The sequence below is a fragment of the Epinephelus fuscoguttatus genome, linkage group LG9 (genome assembly GCF_011397635.1).
Source record: "Epinephelus fuscoguttatus linkage group LG9, E.fuscoguttatus.final_Chr_v1".
NCBI lineage: Eukaryota > Metazoa > Chordata > Actinopteri > Perciformes > Serranidae > Epinephelus > Epinephelus fuscoguttatus.
The window spans coordinates 32831859-32848499 of record NC_064760.1 but is presented as its reverse complement, the minus strand read 5'-3'; the positions used below and the strand labels follow the sequence as shown (position 1 = coordinate 32848499).

General features: G+C 43.1%; 2 protein-coding genes across 4 annotated transcripts in view; one reads left to right on the top strand and one right to left on the bottom strand.

Annotated features, from left to right (window-relative positions):
- Positions 1-584: 584 nt before the first annotated feature.
- hdx (highly divergent homeobox) lies at positions 585-8859 on the bottom strand. Its single transcript, XM_049586308.1, has 11 exons — positions 8158-8859; positions 6608-6795; positions 6102-6248; positions 4665-5849; positions 4309-4365; positions 4001-4147; positions 3066-3264; positions 2895-2974; positions 1588-1695; positions 1276-1398; positions 585-1120 (listed from the first exon to the last, which is right to left on the bottom strand). The coding sequence occupies exons 2-11, from the start codon at positions 6695-6697 to the stop codon at positions 851-853; spliced, it is 2406 nt and encodes an 801-aa protein (XP_049442265.1). The 5' UTR covers positions 6698-6795; positions 8158-8859; the 3' UTR covers positions 585-850.
- A 2156-nt stretch (positions 8860-11015) lies between these two features.
- si:ch211-26b3.4 (connector enhancer of kinase suppressor of ras 2) overlaps positions 11016-16641 on the top strand; it is an 82148-nt gene continuing 76522 nt past the window's right edge. For all 3 annotated transcript variants that reach the window (XM_049586573.1, XM_049586574.1, XM_049586575.1), the window contains exon 1: positions 11016-11315. In XM_049586573.1, coding sequence (XP_049442530.1) covers positions 11252-11315 — 64 coding nt within the window. In that variant the 5' untranslated portion in view covers positions 11016-11251. The remainder of the gene's footprint in view (positions 11316-16641) is intronic.

Below are 16641 nucleotides of genomic sequence, written 5' to 3'. Positions count from 1 at the left end.
CTTGTGCATGTTTTTAAGGTTTTGTGTCTTTCTGTAGTCGTTTTGCATCTCTTTAAGGTAATTATGTGTATTGTAATGGTTGTTATGTGTTGCTTTGGGGTTATTTTTGTGTCCCTTTGTGGTTGCATTTCTGTGGCCGTTTTGTTTCTCTGTAAGGCAATTTGTCATCTTGTGATTGTCGTGTGTCTCTTTGTTTTGTAGTTAATTTGTATCTCTTTGCAGTTCCTTTGCATCTCTCTGTGGTCATTTTGAGCATTTTCCTTGTCAGTACGTGTTAGTTTGCGACATTTAGAAGGTGAAGGCCAAGGGGCCACCTGACACTTTGGGCCCCTGACCCTGTGCCCGACAGGCTCTTTCAGTAATCCAGCCATGATCTGAGTTATTGTATAAGAATCATGTTGTTAGAGCAATTTAATAGCTGCAGTGTTCTTGTCTGCTTGTGCAATCTACAGAAAAGATCAGCCAGTGGTGTGTGTCAACTTAATTCTTTTTACAGTTAAGTCTTTAAAAATATCTGCAGTCTTTTTTCTTTCATTTAGGATGAGCTGGTATATAAGGAAAGTGTCACTTCTGTCACTAAAACACAAAGCCACATAGATAAGTTAGAGGTCGTTTATTGTTCTCTCTGGACTGGTCCAGAGCAAGGCGAATGATATGCAGTAAAAAAGGCATTTGTCAGCCCAACAGTCGTAGTGAAGCATCAATCCACAGGCACTAGGCGTGGAGCATGAGTTTACCAGAGTGTTTGTGTAAATGTAACACCGTATAGTCCATGTAGTCTAAGACCAGCTTCTGTGTGGCTTATGGAAACATCTGTATGAGTGGATGTGAGCTGATGTACATGAGATAGTCACTTTTGTTCTGTAACTCCCTCCTGCAGTTGCTCCTCTGATGCAGAGGGCTCAGTAACTTCAGTTGCTGTATCGTCTTTGTTCATGGTGACCAGTGGGACTTCTTCGTCCGCCGGGGCGGGTGGAGGCTCCGCACTGCTCGCACCACTTGCTGGGGAGCCGTTGTGATTGGAGGATGCGTCTGCTGACACAGCGGCAGGCTGTGTTCCTCTCTCCACAGTCATGTCCCAGTCCTGGTCTGAAGGCTGAGGTAGACTCGCAATGAGTTCCTTAACACACACACACACACACACACACACACACACACACACACACACACACACACACACACACACAACAGCAGAGTAAAGGTGAGAAATGTGTTTCACTTCAAGGTGATGTTGTACTGGATCCTGTCAGTGTGTAAACATGAATATGACTGTACCTGCTGTCTCTCCAGGTCATTGTTCCTCACAGCGCTAAGTAGGCTCTTCGTGAAGCTTGCAAGCTCGTCGTATTTTTGTTTTTGGTTCTCTAGCTCTATCTCTAAGAACTGCACTTCCTCGTGCTGTGACAGATGGATTCAAAGAAATGCAAAAAGTTAATTCACTGCTTGAGGTCATTGTGAGTTACAATGCTTTTATCTTAGCATCACACCAATTTTCATTCAACAGTAAAACAGAAGGATTGTAACTGCAGCCATCAGATTACACTTGGTCAAACTGCCATAGTCTTGTGTGTGTGCGTGTGTCTTCACCTTGAATTCCAGCAGGCTCTGCATTTGCTCTCGGTCTGAAGCCATTAAGTCACCGCCATCATCATCGTCATATTCGTCTTCCTCGTCCTCATCGATTACTTCGATCTTCTGTTTAAAAAAAACCCCAAACAGATTAGATCAAATTATTATGACACGTGTAAGTCTTATGGTGGCTATTATCTGCTATTGGTTTTATTCCTTAGGTTCTATTTCTGTAATTGACAGTTTTATGTATTATGTAAATTTTGTATTGCAGTTTTGGAAGAAAGGCGCTACATATATGTTGATTAGTTTTCTCTAAGAAACAAATCATACTCTTGTGTAAAGGAAAAACAAGTCTTTTACTGAGTCTTGTTTGTAGAATGCAGTGGCAACTGTGTTGTCTCAAAAAGTGCTGTAAGGATAATAGTGATTTAGCTCACACTAACCATGAAATACTGAACTGGTCTGGCGTTTCACCTTTCTATCTTTGCATTTTTTTTGCCGCTGTGTCTCTTGGATGCCTGCTGTTTATGGTCTGACCTTGCTGTTACCTGTTTATAAAGCCCTGACCTCACCTGAGCACTGTGGGGGTACACACCCATAAACGTCCCGAACACAGAAAATAAGAAGAAAGTAAGAAAATACAGACAGAGTCTCTGCAGATAAATACACACACTGCCACACACTGATTGGGTCATAGGTCATTATTGAGAGGGATTACTTCTGTATGAGTCTATACATTGTTTTATAGGGAAATCCTGCATAGAATTGATTTAGGTTAAAGTCAATAATGACAGAAACATGGCTTGGGAGAAAGAATCGCAGCAATATTTGGGCCCATATTGGATGAATCCTTTTAACTGATACCATCAGACCACTAGACCAGGCACTTCCTGCAAAGCTGCATTCTTAATCATTTAACTTGTGTTTTCCATCAGACACTGACAGGATACAATCTTATGTGAAATGCTGTCTAAAAAAGACAAATTATTGGATTGGCTGGACTACAATCACTGAAATGTTCAATATAATTTGATGACTCAAAACACTAAACTATCAACAGTTTGCATTGAATAAAACTAAACTAAAACAGTTATCTCTAAGATAAAACTAAAAAATCCCAAACAGTTTGACTAAACGTGATAAAAAAAAAAGATATTTGACACAGGACTTGGGACTGAAAAACAGAAATGGATAACAAAATGAACACTAGCCCTCATACATTTTATCACACTGGAGTATGGACTATTTTGCGATCAGCACCCATTCCTAAGTGGCTAAATCTAATGAGGCTGTACAGTAATTTCAAAGAAATAATGAAGTACCACATTATTGGCCAGTGGAGCAGCAGTGGACATATCTATTCCATCCTCTCCGTCTCTGTGTTGTGAGTCGATGGTGCCATCTAGAAGCCAGAACACCGCATGAATGCTGAGACACACAGTTTATACTGACTCAGGTGTTTGTGTGTGTGTTGTATCAGACAGCAGCCTAACCTTCAGACAGGCAGAGAGAGCCCTCATCATTCAAGTCATCTCCGAGTTCGGGCGTTCTGAGCCCCTCCTCGTCGGGGCTGAGGGCCACCGGAGATTCGTTTCCTGGGGATGAGGTTGAGAATACAGCAGGCCCACCTTTGGGTGGAGGGATTTCAATACCCATCAGACGGTACTTCCTCCGCCTGTTACTGATCCATGTCTGCCGAGTGGAAAACACAAAAGACAATGTGGTAAGTGTCACAGACGTGGAAGAAGAATGTTCAACTAAATTTTAAGGATATAAATCAGCACTTCAAAATGAAGTGTCCAACAATAATACCACCTGGAAACACTGGAGAGGCAAAGTTGTAAAGTTGTCTATTTCGACTTTAAGTCAGGACAAAAAAAAAATCACCAATGATAGTTACATTAAGCCTTAATTAAGTAAGTTTTAAGTAGATGTTTAACTATTGCTATGATATGAAGATTATCCTGACAGTGACATAGTGTTTCTCTACATAGATTTTTCTTCCTTGCAATAAATATCCCAGTAAGTGAGATGGCAGTGGGTCATGTGTGTGTCAGGACTGAGAGCCTATATTTAGTCCATCAGCATTCCTGCTGTGGCCCTGATATATATAACGGCATGACTTTTACACAACTTTCAGTAAGTTAGTTAGAAAACTTCTGACCTAGAACAGTTGCTCTTCCCTGTTTTCTTCTAGCCCACTAAAGTTCAGACAAGTAAAATAGTCGTTTTCACTAAATGTCATAGACAAGTGGCCAGACAGTGTGAATAAGGCTCACAGCTCTCGAGGTCTACACAACAATTCACAGCTTCAAGGACACAGCAAAAATGTTATGCCAGGAGGGAACCCAAACTTTTCTAGATTTCTCTGTATTTGTTCAACACTGGGAGCATTCAAAACGAAAGCTTAACCTGTGGAGTTGGTTACCTTGACTATTTCAGTGTCTACATTGAGTTGGTTTGCTGCAGCTGTGATCTTTTCCCTGCAGACTGAGCCCAGGCTGGTCATGCCTCGGTCCCAGTAGCGCTTCAGTTGGATGAGATCCCCGTCGCTGAACTGGGTCCGATCCTGCAGCTGAAAACACAAACCTGTTAGACCTGTCTCACACTAGCTTTATTACATACCAGACAACATCAGTGTAAGAGTGTAATAACAATACAATAAACCTGTTACCCTTTAATGTTTTTTCCTATATAATCACAATATTGTGTTTAAAGTGACAAAATAGTACTAACTGTTCTCTTTCTGGAGTTGCTGATAACCCAGGGGGCAGCAGACACACTGACTAAAGTCTGCACACAGAGACAGACACAGTCAGGTTAAGTCTTTCAATTCACTTTGAAGGAAAGCAGCAACAACACCACAACCTCTCGCAAAATTGCATTTCCTTGGAAAGCAAAGACCTGCCCTACTGTCCGTCTGATTGGCTACTCATGGCCCTCATTGCTTGGGTTGGTTAGGTTAGGACAAGAGGAGTGAGATGGGTTAGGGTAAGAATGTCAGGGAAAAGCCCACTGGAAGCAGACTACGGTGGAGGAGGGCAGGTTATGCCTTCGCTAACCTAGGAAATGCAAATTTGCTAATCACCTACCTGTGAGCTGGATTCCCCTGTAAGTGAGGTCTGTGCTGTAACGGAGTAGCTGCCCTGAAGAGGTGTGTTGCTGTGAAGCAGTGTGGGTCTGGAGCTAGTCATAGGAGGTGTGTGGCTTCCCCTCAACACCGACACTTCAGCCGCGATTGGGCTAGCTGACGTCTGCTCCCTCTGGATGTGTGTCTGCGCGGCCAAATTTGCCAACTCCTCTTCCCTTTGCCACTCATCTTCTTCATCTCCAGTTTCCATGGCAATGGAGAAGTTCTGACTGGCATCCAGAACATAGGGTGCAGGCCTATGACTCTCCTGGCTTTTCCGTGTAGACACATGACTTGACCTAAGTCTTTCTCCCTCGCCTCTTTCTGACAAGGTGAAGACCTGCTGGATACGAGGTGTCTGTTCAGAGGAGGGACCAGAGTTCTGTACCGGGAGGGAGACCCGAGTCTTCTGAGGAGCAGGTGGTTGAGGTTGAGGGTTGGAGTGAGGTCTGGATTGAGGTTGAGTTTGGGACTGTGGGGAGGAGGACCAAGGGCGGGTTTGCGCTGTACCGTACTGCCGAGTCCAGCTGTGAGGTACCACCCCTGCTCCTGCACTTACCCCTGCCTCTCCGAGGGATAATGTTCCCTTCCTGACTGCAGTGTAGACTAAAGGCCCTGAGGCAGATGTGAGGGGTGGGAGGTTTTGAGAGAGTGAGACCAGCTTGGAGTTGAGGGGTGAGGTGGTGGAGCTGTTTCGACTCTGCAGGGCCCGGTTGATCAGAGATGAGGATGTGTGCGCAGAAAGCTCAGAGTCTGACTGAGATGGTGGGGCTGTAGGTCTCGGTCGGGAGCGAGGGACGGAGTTGAGAGAGTAAATCCCAGTCAGTATGACGTCGTTATTGTTGTTGTTGTTGCTTCCACTGCTGTGGGGAGAGGAGGAGGAAGGGGAGGAAGATGTTGACGAGAAAGAAGGGAAGGACGAGGATGGTGGGAGAAGGTGCACGCGATTCTGGATGTTCCGCGCCGCAGCCAGTTCAGCAGGAAGCAGTGCCCCCGCTGCCAGGCTGTGATTGGACAGTGAACCTCCGGGTAATGAGTGATTGGAGAGTATTCCCCCGGCGAGTCCATGACTGGATAAGGAGTGAGACATGCCTCCATTCTGTTCTACCCTGGAGGCGAGCTTACGTCTTTTGTTGCCAACCCATGTCTGCGGGGAGAAGAGCAATCAGCTCAGTAACATCACTTAAAACACACATTCTGCAAAGCACTACAGGGACTAATTCAGCAAAGAGAGGATAATAATTCATGACTCGGCATTAGATGGAGAACTCACGGGGAAGAGACGAGACTCGCCGTCTCAATTACTTGCCCCCACTAAAAGTGCAACACAAATCAAAGGAAAGAGTTCTGCCTCACTCTCGCTCATTCACAAACACACAAGGACATTTTATGGGCCTACCCGGACCACACTGAAGTCCAGTTTGGCTTCCTGAGCACACTGCAGTATTAGCTGGAAGCAAGCCTTGCTCTGATTGGTCATCCCATTATCATAGAAACGTTCCAGGATCCTCTGCTGCTCAGCTGTAAAGACTGACCGCAGGTTCATCTGATAGACAATCACAAAGATAAAGAACACCCCAAAACTTTGTATTACACAGGAAGAGCTCAGTGACAGATTGTGGTAGATGATTAGTTTAAAGAGATAATGCGGTAAGAGCTAACTTAAAGTTTATGACACTTGTGCAATTTCCTCTATAATGGACTCCAGTATCAGGGGTTTTGTTTAATACTTAAACATTTATTAAGCAAATGCATCAACTATGACACAATTCAATCCCCTGAGAGTGTCACAGTCTCAAGATTACAACCGCAGCAGTCATCCCTGTATTTTGTTTTCAATCTGTCAGATTTCAAGTCATGTCATCCCCCTCGCTCATACTGGAATACAATTCTTGATATACTCACAGTCTGCAGGCCACGCCTCTGTGACCATGCATCCATTCTGCTACTGGAGGGGAACTCCATTCTGACACTGGAGGGGAACGGGGCAGCCATGCAGATCACAGCAAAACCTCCATGTTTCTAGATTTGCGCCGTTTTGATTGTACTCATCGTGTGTCTCAGTGCACCTGTCACACTGCTGGGTAATGAGGCTGAGGAGACAGCAAGGCAGACTTTGCTTAAGAGCGTGAATAAAAAGAGTATGAAACAATACCAACTCAACCTATGTCATTATGAGCATGAATGTGTACTAATACCAACAACAGACGAACAATCTTTTCTGGATCGAGATTGAAAAACTCACTTTCATCAAGTTGTAGACAACCAGTCAACACTTTGTCATATAATACATTACAGATTACAGCAAGCATTGTAAGGCTGTAAAATATACAACCCACTGTCAGTCATAAAATAATAGGCTATGAGAAGCTGCGGTGTAGCATCAATAACACCATCAATCAAGCTAATATAATGTGCCTACAAGTTGTTGTTCTAATAAGCTAGTGAAAACCATTGTGCACTTGCATTAACCATAGTCACAATTACACACATATTAATTACAAGTTATACTAGTCTTTTCAGCAAAAAACCCCGAAATAGTATAATAATATTAATAACAATAACATAATAATGCATCACAAGCCTATTCAAGTTAATATTTCAACTTCAAATGTTGTTTATTGAAGCTTTTTGATGACATAATTCAGTTTTAACATGCCTGCGTGTACAAACAATAAAGACACAGTGATATACGACGTTAAATAATTTGCTTTTTGTGAACACAGCTTGCTTTTATCTTTCAAAGTGCCACACACATAGCAATATTCATTTATGGGGTACACTGTTGTTAATGTGTGTTGCGTTTGCACCCTACAATAAACGTCGGAGAAAGGAGAAAAGCAGCAACCAGCTCTGATAAAGTAACAACACAGCACTTCCAGAGAGCTGAAAACTCTGGGATAAGTTGTAAATACAGTAGTTAGTAGTCAGTAGTGGTTTGATAAAGACAGAAACGTTACATACGGGAATGTTGTGCGACCAATAAGCATCCAGCAGGTTTATTTTGGCAGGCTGACTGCGCATGGCTACAGTCAATATGGAAACATTACGGAGCGAATTAGCGAACAAATTGTGGGCACGTCAGATTAGTATGCCACCGAGGCAACAGCCTGGGGATTCACAAACACTATTCCCACACGGGAACAACATGCCATAACTTTACGCCAGCGAGCCAGACAGTAAACAAGACGGGTAAGCGCCGACATCACCACAATGGCCATACAAACAGCACACGTTAGCTTGCAGGCCCGAGCGGCCATGTCTGAGCCAGCCCAGCGTTAGCTAGCATTAGCATAGCTTTCCCCATGGATAGCTGCAGCTAAACTTTTCCTTCAAATCTGTGATTTCCCGACCCTGGCATGGTTCTTCTCGCTGACCCTGCCCGCGAGCGGATACGAACCAGAAACGAGTCGCGGTACCCCGACGCGAAAAGTAAAACCACTTTGCCTACTTACCATTTTTAATGTCAAAATCAGACGGACGTTCAAATTCAGCAGATTTCTTCACCAGTCCCCTTTGCTAGACAATGAAATCAGAACGTCCGATCATCAATTCTAATCATGATTGTGACGTAGCGGCAGACAGGAGCCAATGGGAGCTCAAGATCATCGCTGTGACATTCGGAAAGGGCTGAAAACTGAGCACCGTGGTCCCGCCCACCATTGACTTTGTTCAGTGGGCTGCTGGAGGAGGAGGTCACAGACATGGAAGCAGCTCAAAGTTTGGATGGGAAACGGTCTGTGTCCTCATCACCTCAACATGTCAAACTATCATTAAAGTGTTTGTAGTTTAGTTAAAGCTGTGCTTGGATGTACAGCAAACCCTGAAGATGTTTAAGTGGACTGTATCACTGCAGGCTATAAAACATGTCACTGTTTAATCAGACAGCAAATGATGTGTTTAGATTTCAGTCTCTAACTTTTCATATATTATTAGATGTAATGATGACAGGAAAAGGCTGTTTATGAGTGATGGTTTTGTTTCTGTTTCAAAGGTAAATGTTAAAATAAGCATTTTGGAAATTACAGGTTTACATTACATTTACATACACTGTAAACTTTGTACAACATGCTTTGGCAATACTGCACTTAACTTCAGTCACACAAATAACACATTTAATTTGTATTGTATTACTTTTTTATATTAATAATCAAATGATAGAAAGTATGACAGATGTGTTAGAATAATAATTCAAAGTCATCTGTCATCCTTAAGTAAGGTATACTGCACCTTCAGCAGTTATAGCTGATGTAGGTACTGTCTTATTACAGCCTGATAGCTTCCTGGCAGTTTACTAGTTTTATACTTTATACTCTCCAAAATGGCAGCCGAGACAGTCCCTTGGGTGAGCTCTTGAGGTTTGAGTTTTTTTATGTGTTGGGTGTGGTTTTTCCTCTTCATTTACATTCTGAAACTGGTTGTTCCAAAGATAAGGTCTGAATTAGGAAAGAAATCTTTTAGGTTTTCAGCTCCTGGTGTTTGGAACAAGCTTCAGTCTGAACTACATTTACACGCACTGATTCCTTTGACTGATTTTAAAGAGAGAGTGAAATCTTTGGAGTCCTGGCTTTCGGTCTGTGAATGTTTTATCTGATTGTATGAGTGTTTGTTCATGTTTTTCTAATTATTGTCAACTGTAACTATGTGACTGTATCACTGCTGTCTTGGCAAAGTCTCCCACGAAAAAGAGATCCCCCATCTCAGTGGGACTAACCTGGTTAAATAAAGGTTAAATAAACAAAATATATTAGGAAGACAGAAAGACACAGAGCATGGATGAAGAATTTGGCAACAGCAATTCAAACTATTATAATAAATGTTTTCTTTTTTTTTTTGAACCAGGTTAAAACAAAAAATCATTTCTGAAGAGTTACCTTGCCAATAACATAAACACAACTATATTTTCATTTGAAGAACATTGTACATCATTATTATTACTTCGTGGAGCAGCCCTGTCTGTTTGAAAGAGGTACATGGCATCCTGCACTTTGAAACAAATTTGTTTTGTCTGTTTTGTTCTGTATAAGAGAAATAAAGTCAATTTAATATATAATCAGTGTGTTTTGTGATCTGTTCCTATATATGTGTGTCTGTGTTTGTGTATGCTTACTTTTTTTGTAGAGGTCACCAGTGGAGGTTATACACAGGTATACCGGGTACACACTCCTCTTTTTCTGGCTGTTTAGGGCCTATAGTATACCCACCTATCAGCCAAAAAGTTACTGGATTATATAGGAGAGTATACCCTCTTCCTCCTCAGTTTAACTACCTGTCTACCTAGTAATACACCCACCTCATCAAGTATCATTACACCACAGGGTGTCACATATTCATTCTCTTTATTATTACTCCCAGATTAAGCTATTTACACACTTAACTGCACAGGCAATTATATAGACACTGCTGAAAATGGTGTTGATGGTTGTTGTAGTCTCACCATAACTATGTTTTCTAGTTTGTTCTTTGGTATCTTCCCCTTTGTTTCATTTTGAGGTATCCAACTATCTATCTATCTATACGAATATATTTGAAGTGAGTTGGGTGGTGGTGGTGGTGGTGTGTGTTGAGGGGGGAGATGCTGCTCCAATCCATGACGTCACCTGTGTCCCAGGTGCGCAGCAGGGGGCGCTGTTCCTCACAGCTGAGCCCATGCACCGAGCAGCAGCGCCTGACAACTGATGCTGATTTCCTCATCCACAGATGGTGAACTTAAAAAACCAGCTGACATGTAAGCATCACCTTGCCGTGTGATGTAGCACGCGCTCCCAGCAAGCGCAAGAAAAGAAGAATGCAGGCAAAAACAGCCTTCAAATATATATGTATAGCTATTTAAAGACTAATGATGAGACGAATTATGAAAAATACAAATAATACAATCATAAAATAAAATATTATTATTAATACCTTAGTGCACTGTATATATGATTTATCATGGTGAATTTACTATATGTGAATTTCATGAAAGGGTTGGTTAAGTAATTTTTGCGTGCACCCTTGCCTGTTTCTGTATGCATGTGTGCATGTGTGTGTTTAAGGCAGGGGGGAGACCGAGGGAGAGATCCTCCCTATATGGTGTGCGTTGCACCATTCCCTGGTCTGTGTTATGAGTGGTGGCCCTTGTGATGCTGCAGCGAGGCGGGCGGGAGGAAAAAGAGGAGAGGGGAGGGGTCGCTCCATCCCCTCGCGCCCACCGAATCCACTTCTCACAGCGCGCGGGCTGCTGGCGGGAAGGCAAGAGGAAGGGAGAGAGAGAGAGAGAGTGAGAGAGAGAGTGAGGGAGCAGAGCGAGGGAACGAGAAGGGAGGGAGGGAACGGAGGAGAGCGAGCGTGTGTGTGCGTGTCTCCCCGTGTGTGCGCGTGGATTGCACCACCGCATCCCGTTCACCGTTTCTGCAGGCGGCCATGCTCTGATGGAGAGAATAAAACTGACAAAGCTTTCTTTTTCCTCAGATTTAGCCTCCGCCGTGTCATTCCAGATGTGACTGACAAGTCGTTTTATGTCGCCCGCATTGAGTCCTGTGCCGTTCATCTCGGAGAGACTGTGACACCATGGCTTTGGTTATGGAACCTATAAGTAAATGGACACCAAAGCAAGTGCTGGACTGGATGAAAGGTAAATTTCAGATCCCTTCATTGCATCTGGTTGATTGTGTTCACTGTGGTTTAAATGATGCTGATGAAGATGATGATGATGGTAGTGGTGAGCAGCGGAGGGCCACACTGTGTGCATGTGTGTGCTCCTTATCCAAAAAAAAAAAAAAATACCTGCAGGCTGACGTGTGATTTCAGCCGCTGGAGCTGACTAGTGTGAGACTGATTAAAGTCACCAAAGTGGAGTGGATGCGTTTGAGCCGGTGCAGTGAAATGGATGTCCCCAAGAAGCAGGGAGTGGAGGCTCAGCATTCTGTCATCTCGCTTGCTTGAGAGCGCACCCCTTCGCAAGCCAAGCCTATAGGCTGCTGCTGCTGCTGCTGCTGCTGATGCTGACTCCATCAGCAGCAACAGCAGCAGCAGAGCTCCCGTCAATGAATGTGGAAGATATGTCATCTGCTCTTTCATTCACTGCCACATGCTCCGAGCCCACATCGCCACTCGTTGAATGTGTGCTCTTGTGCCTGCGTGCACGCGCGTGTTTGATTAATGTAGTTAGCTGCATGCACCCCCCCACACCACCCCCCACCCCCCGCCCCCCACCACCTATGCCAGCCGTACAGTCAGTTTCAGCACCGTGGACAGCGCAATGCCGCCTACCATATAAGGCAAACGCACCGATCACACTTGCTATTTTTTGCTGTTGCTCGCTTTGCTGGCGCGAGATAGGTCCCTTCAAACAGACAGTATGAATGAGTAATCACTAATCATATGTGTGTGTGTGTGTGTGTGTGTGTGTGCGTATGTGTGTGTGTGGTAGGAGCCGCTCACACACACTCATGGTCAGACACAGAGCTGTGAGAGCAACTGTGGTATAGGCCTACTGAGAGACAATGAAAATAGGGAGGGAGGGTGTCCGCAATCCCTTACTTAAGAGAATGACTTAATCACTTCTTGTGTGATGACTCAAACCTACAATGCAATGTTGCTATAGATACTTGGGATGTGTGTGTCTGCATTCATCACACACATGGAGTGATTGCTTTCAGCATCTAAGCCACGAATCTATGTAAAACTGTTCATTCCTACATGTGTTTCCAGGCTACTATAGCTCCTTTTCATTATGGCAAAGCACTGATGTCTGAGATTAGAAGTCAAGGAGGTTGTCAGACCCTCAGGGGACACGGCGAGGGAGTGTTTGGGATGCGTTACGTTGAGTGATTACGATGATGTTCCTGGTTTTATAATTGCTCTCCTCAGCCACAGTAAGCAGCCAGTGAAGTTACGGCTTCATCCTCTGATCTGTGGAGTGTTCACTTGGAAAGCTTTGCTCCCGCACCTTTCCTTAAGAGAATTTGATTGCAGATTAGATTAGTAACAAGGCCAAATGTGGTTTGAATTTTATAATGTGAAAAGCATACCGAAAATGTTGGTTTTAGTTCAGTTTTTTGGATACCATGGATATATTTTGGCTCGCAAGACCTCAAAGTGAGATAGAAAGTCAGATAGTAGTAATCACTTAATGCCAAATGTGGAATTAATTACATTGACCCATGTCTCAAAACATGCTGCCGGTATAGGGCCAGTAAGTTATCAGCCAGTCAGTCCCACAAAACCATGTGCTAAAATAAAATCCTGCATGTGGCAGTGATTTGCATTCCACCCACGGCAAACCAATGATTCCCCTCCTCGTACAGGCTCCAGGAACACTAGCTTTGAGTAATACGTATGTGAAGACTGCATGTGAAAACATATAAGTTGGATAAAAGTGTTCTATTGCATGTGTGCATTTTCACATCAGTAATTTCAAGTGTTGTCTTCCTCAATCTCAAATCGTGCTCACTAGGAAATCACCACAATAGGAACTGAAAGTGTTGATGTAATTCAAAGCAAGGGCTGACAGGGGAAAGACAGCAAATGCAGATGTTAGTAAGTGACATGACTAAAACCTACTTAATCTGGGAATAAAAGATCATATTTCATTATATGTCAAACACGTTATTATTTGCAGAAACAACCTCTTAGGTTTGTCACCAGTAAAGTAAAGACAAAGACAAATATACACACTTGCACCCAAAGTCTTGAGGGAACATTGTTTCATCTGCTCCTTTCTTGGTCTTCTCATATGTGTCCTTTGAAAACAAGTCTCCTGGACTCCTCCACATGAAGAGCCGGGGCTCAGAGATTCACTTTCATAGTCGTTCGCCAACATCTCCCAGTGTTGTCCCCGTTCCCGTGAAGCCCCCTCCTTTTGCCTGCGGGGCTTCAAACATAGACCCTCAGTGGCAGACTCATGCTCAGATCTTATTTTCTTATGAATAAAGTAAAAGGCGAAAGGCTAGTATTAATCTGTGCGCTTACAGTGGCTTCACTGTGGCCTCTTTTTCTGAAAGCGCTTCATCTCTCTCACGCTGATCTGCGTGCTCTTGTGCATTTACAGGGAGCAGTGACATTGAGACCTTCCTTAAGAAGTACATAGTGATTTCTCTTGCTCACCATAAGAGAGAAGAATACTTTAATGTACACAGATGTAAGATGAAGACAGCAAACATTTGTCTACACTAAGACAGATTGCTATCATTTGTGTGTGGAGGGCAGGGGCATCAATCGGCCATCATAGTCTTTAGTTTCTCAGTCTTTCATGATAGAAACACTGGGCCTTTTTGCCTGTGCACAGTGGCTAATTGTGGCAATGTAGCTACACCTCTAGCTGAATTGTATGCACAAGTTATTATTATTATTTAGGGGGGCATGTAATGCCTCCAGTAGACGCCTCTAGTAGGAAAATGCAACAAAAGCCTCCAGAAGGACTAAAACTTGAGACACCACAGATCCTGACCAGCACCCTGACCCCTAAGCCATGGGGGTGCCCCTGAATTTTGTATTCTAGCTGCAGAAGTCTCAATATGTCATCAATATTATGTACAGAAATTAAAATATTTTCGCAATTTTACATGTCTTAATGCAAGATTTTTTTAGACTTATTGACTTAATATACTATAATATGATGTATATTTTTTAAGAGTAGGTCTACATATCTTTACACGTCAATTTACATTGTCAATTTTTAATCAATATTTGGAGCAGTAATTCAAATTTCTTACCAAGGTAAAAATATCAATAGCACACTGTAAAAATACTCAATTACAAGTAAAACCTCTTCATTCCAAAAATGACTTTATTATCATCAAGACATGCTTATCTGCCCCAAAGTGTTAATATATATACTGCATATATACCGTATATAAAAATCTAAATATCATCAGTAGTTTTAGTTGCTTGATGCTACTTTGTGTACAGCTGGGTACTGTTACTCTGTTAGGCACTGGTTTTTGCTTCAGCTCCTTAAAAACACTTTTGTCTTGCATATTTGTGTATTTTACCAGATATTTAATACTGTTAAATATATTGTTCTTAAACTGGGCGCAGTGAGTGACCCTGACCCCGGTAACCCACTGGTTGTCTGGTTGGTACTGGTTGTGAATAGTTCAATAGTTCATGGCACAGGAATTTCCTTTGGGATAAATAAAGTTCTATTGAACTGAATTGAATTGAATTGAATTGAATAGTTTATTATGTAATGATATATTATACTTTATAAAATAATTACATATTTTGTATGATTTAGTATGCAAAGTAGTAACAAAAGCTGTCAAACAAAATGTTCTGGAGTAAAAAATTCATTATTTTCCTCTGAAATGTAGTTTAGTAGAAGAAATACATAACATGAAATGTTGATACTTAAGTACAAGTACCTCAGAGTTCTACGTCAGTACAGGACTTGAATAAATGTACTTAGTTACTTTCCATTAGTGGTTTTGGAAGGGGATGTTTTTCATCATAAAGCTCCCTCCACCTTTGAAATAGCTACATTTGCATTCAGGTTGGCCTTGTGGGATCATCGGAGATAGTTTGAATTCTACAGACAGTATCAGGTTTGCAATAGTCATCAGAGAGACACATTTAGGACTGCACTTTTCAGGAATCCATCCTTCCACAGCACAGAGAAAGAGCTAAAATTACAAGCTTCATCCAGGCTTTTTGGACAGCAGCTCCTTCCCCTCATCAGTCCCCTCCTGTCATATGAAAGAATATGAGACAGGGAGACGGGATACTCTGCGATCCTATCGAGAAAACCTGACACAGCTAGCTACCAGGCCAAGCGGCGTATACTGTATCTCTCAGTGCTGTAGAAGGACTGCTCCAGCAGCAGAACACTGGTGAGGCTCACAGAAAGATGACTCATCAGCGTTTGTTTTGATTTGAACACCCACACCGGAGGAGTTTCCTCTATGTGTGTGTGCGAGGGGTATGTATCTGCTGGGGTGTGTGCAGACGCAATTGATGTGTAAAGTATGACGCGTAAGGATCTGTGCTTTAACGTGTTAGGCAGCCGAGAAAAAATGGACTTCTTCTGTGCTCTCCGTGCTGTGTATACCTCATAAGATCACCCTGTGCTTTCAGGCGCACGGTATCGGCAGCCTGCTGATGCATACAGTGACAGGAAAATGAATAAGGCAGTTCACTTTTCCTGCAGTAATCTCTCTTTTCCTCTTTGTGTGCTGAAGTAATGGAACAAAAAGAATGTAAAAATAAAGGTGTGTGTGACGTTGCAGGCTGAGAAAGGGACTGTGAATGACTGAGATCACGAGATGCACACATTTAGATGGAATTCAACACATTGTTGTGTAGCAGTGGTATGACATGGACACAGAAGACGATTTGCTCCTCTGTTGAAAGAATCCCCTGGATGTTATTTGGGCCTTTGAGTGTCCTGGGGTGGGGAGAGTCATGTTAACTACCATCCCATACTGTGTCCTCTGATTTAGTCTCCTGCTGACACGGTAAAGAAGTCTGTGTTGGAAAACACGCGTCCCCTGGCTCTGACTGTGTGCTTGTTGTAGTTTCAGCTGCATTAAAGATTAAAGAGCGTGCCTTATTATGAGGAAACACACACACAAACACACACACACACACACACGCACAGAGGAAACTCCTCCAGTCCTCGATGTTCATACACAAAAGAATTTCAGAGATGCATGTGCTGCATATGGATTCACGCGGATAGAGGCGCTCTAATGCACATGCTCACTGGAATATATGGTATATATGTATGTATGTGTGTATGCACACTGACACACATGCTTAGACACACAAACTCTGGAGCAGCAGCTTTAAGTGGGGCATCGGTAGTCATGGAAACCAGATCTGATCGTGTCGGAGTCACAGCACATGTCATAAGATGGGGAACCAGCAACACACGCAGATGCCCAATCTACATCCTGTATGCTTCGAACGCACATTTAGACACACAGCAAGGTGCATATACATGCCGCACTTGCGCGCGC

What these genes read in the sequence shown, in the direction of transcription:
- hdx (XM_049586308.1), bottom strand. Translation starts at nt 6,697, where the DNA reads ATGGCTGCCCCGTTCCCCTCCAGTGTCAGAATGGAGTTCCCCTCCAGT. An exon ending in GCAACTCCAGAAAGAGAACA is followed by an intron (nt 4,148 to 4,308) that starts GTTAGTACTATT and finishes TTGTGTTTTCAG; the next exon opens with CTGCAGGATCGGACCCAGTT. An exon ending in TAGACACTGAAATAGTCAAG is followed by an intron (nt 3,265 to 4,000) that starts GTAACCAACTCC and finishes TCCACTCGGCAG; the next exon opens with ACATGGATCAGTAACAGGCG.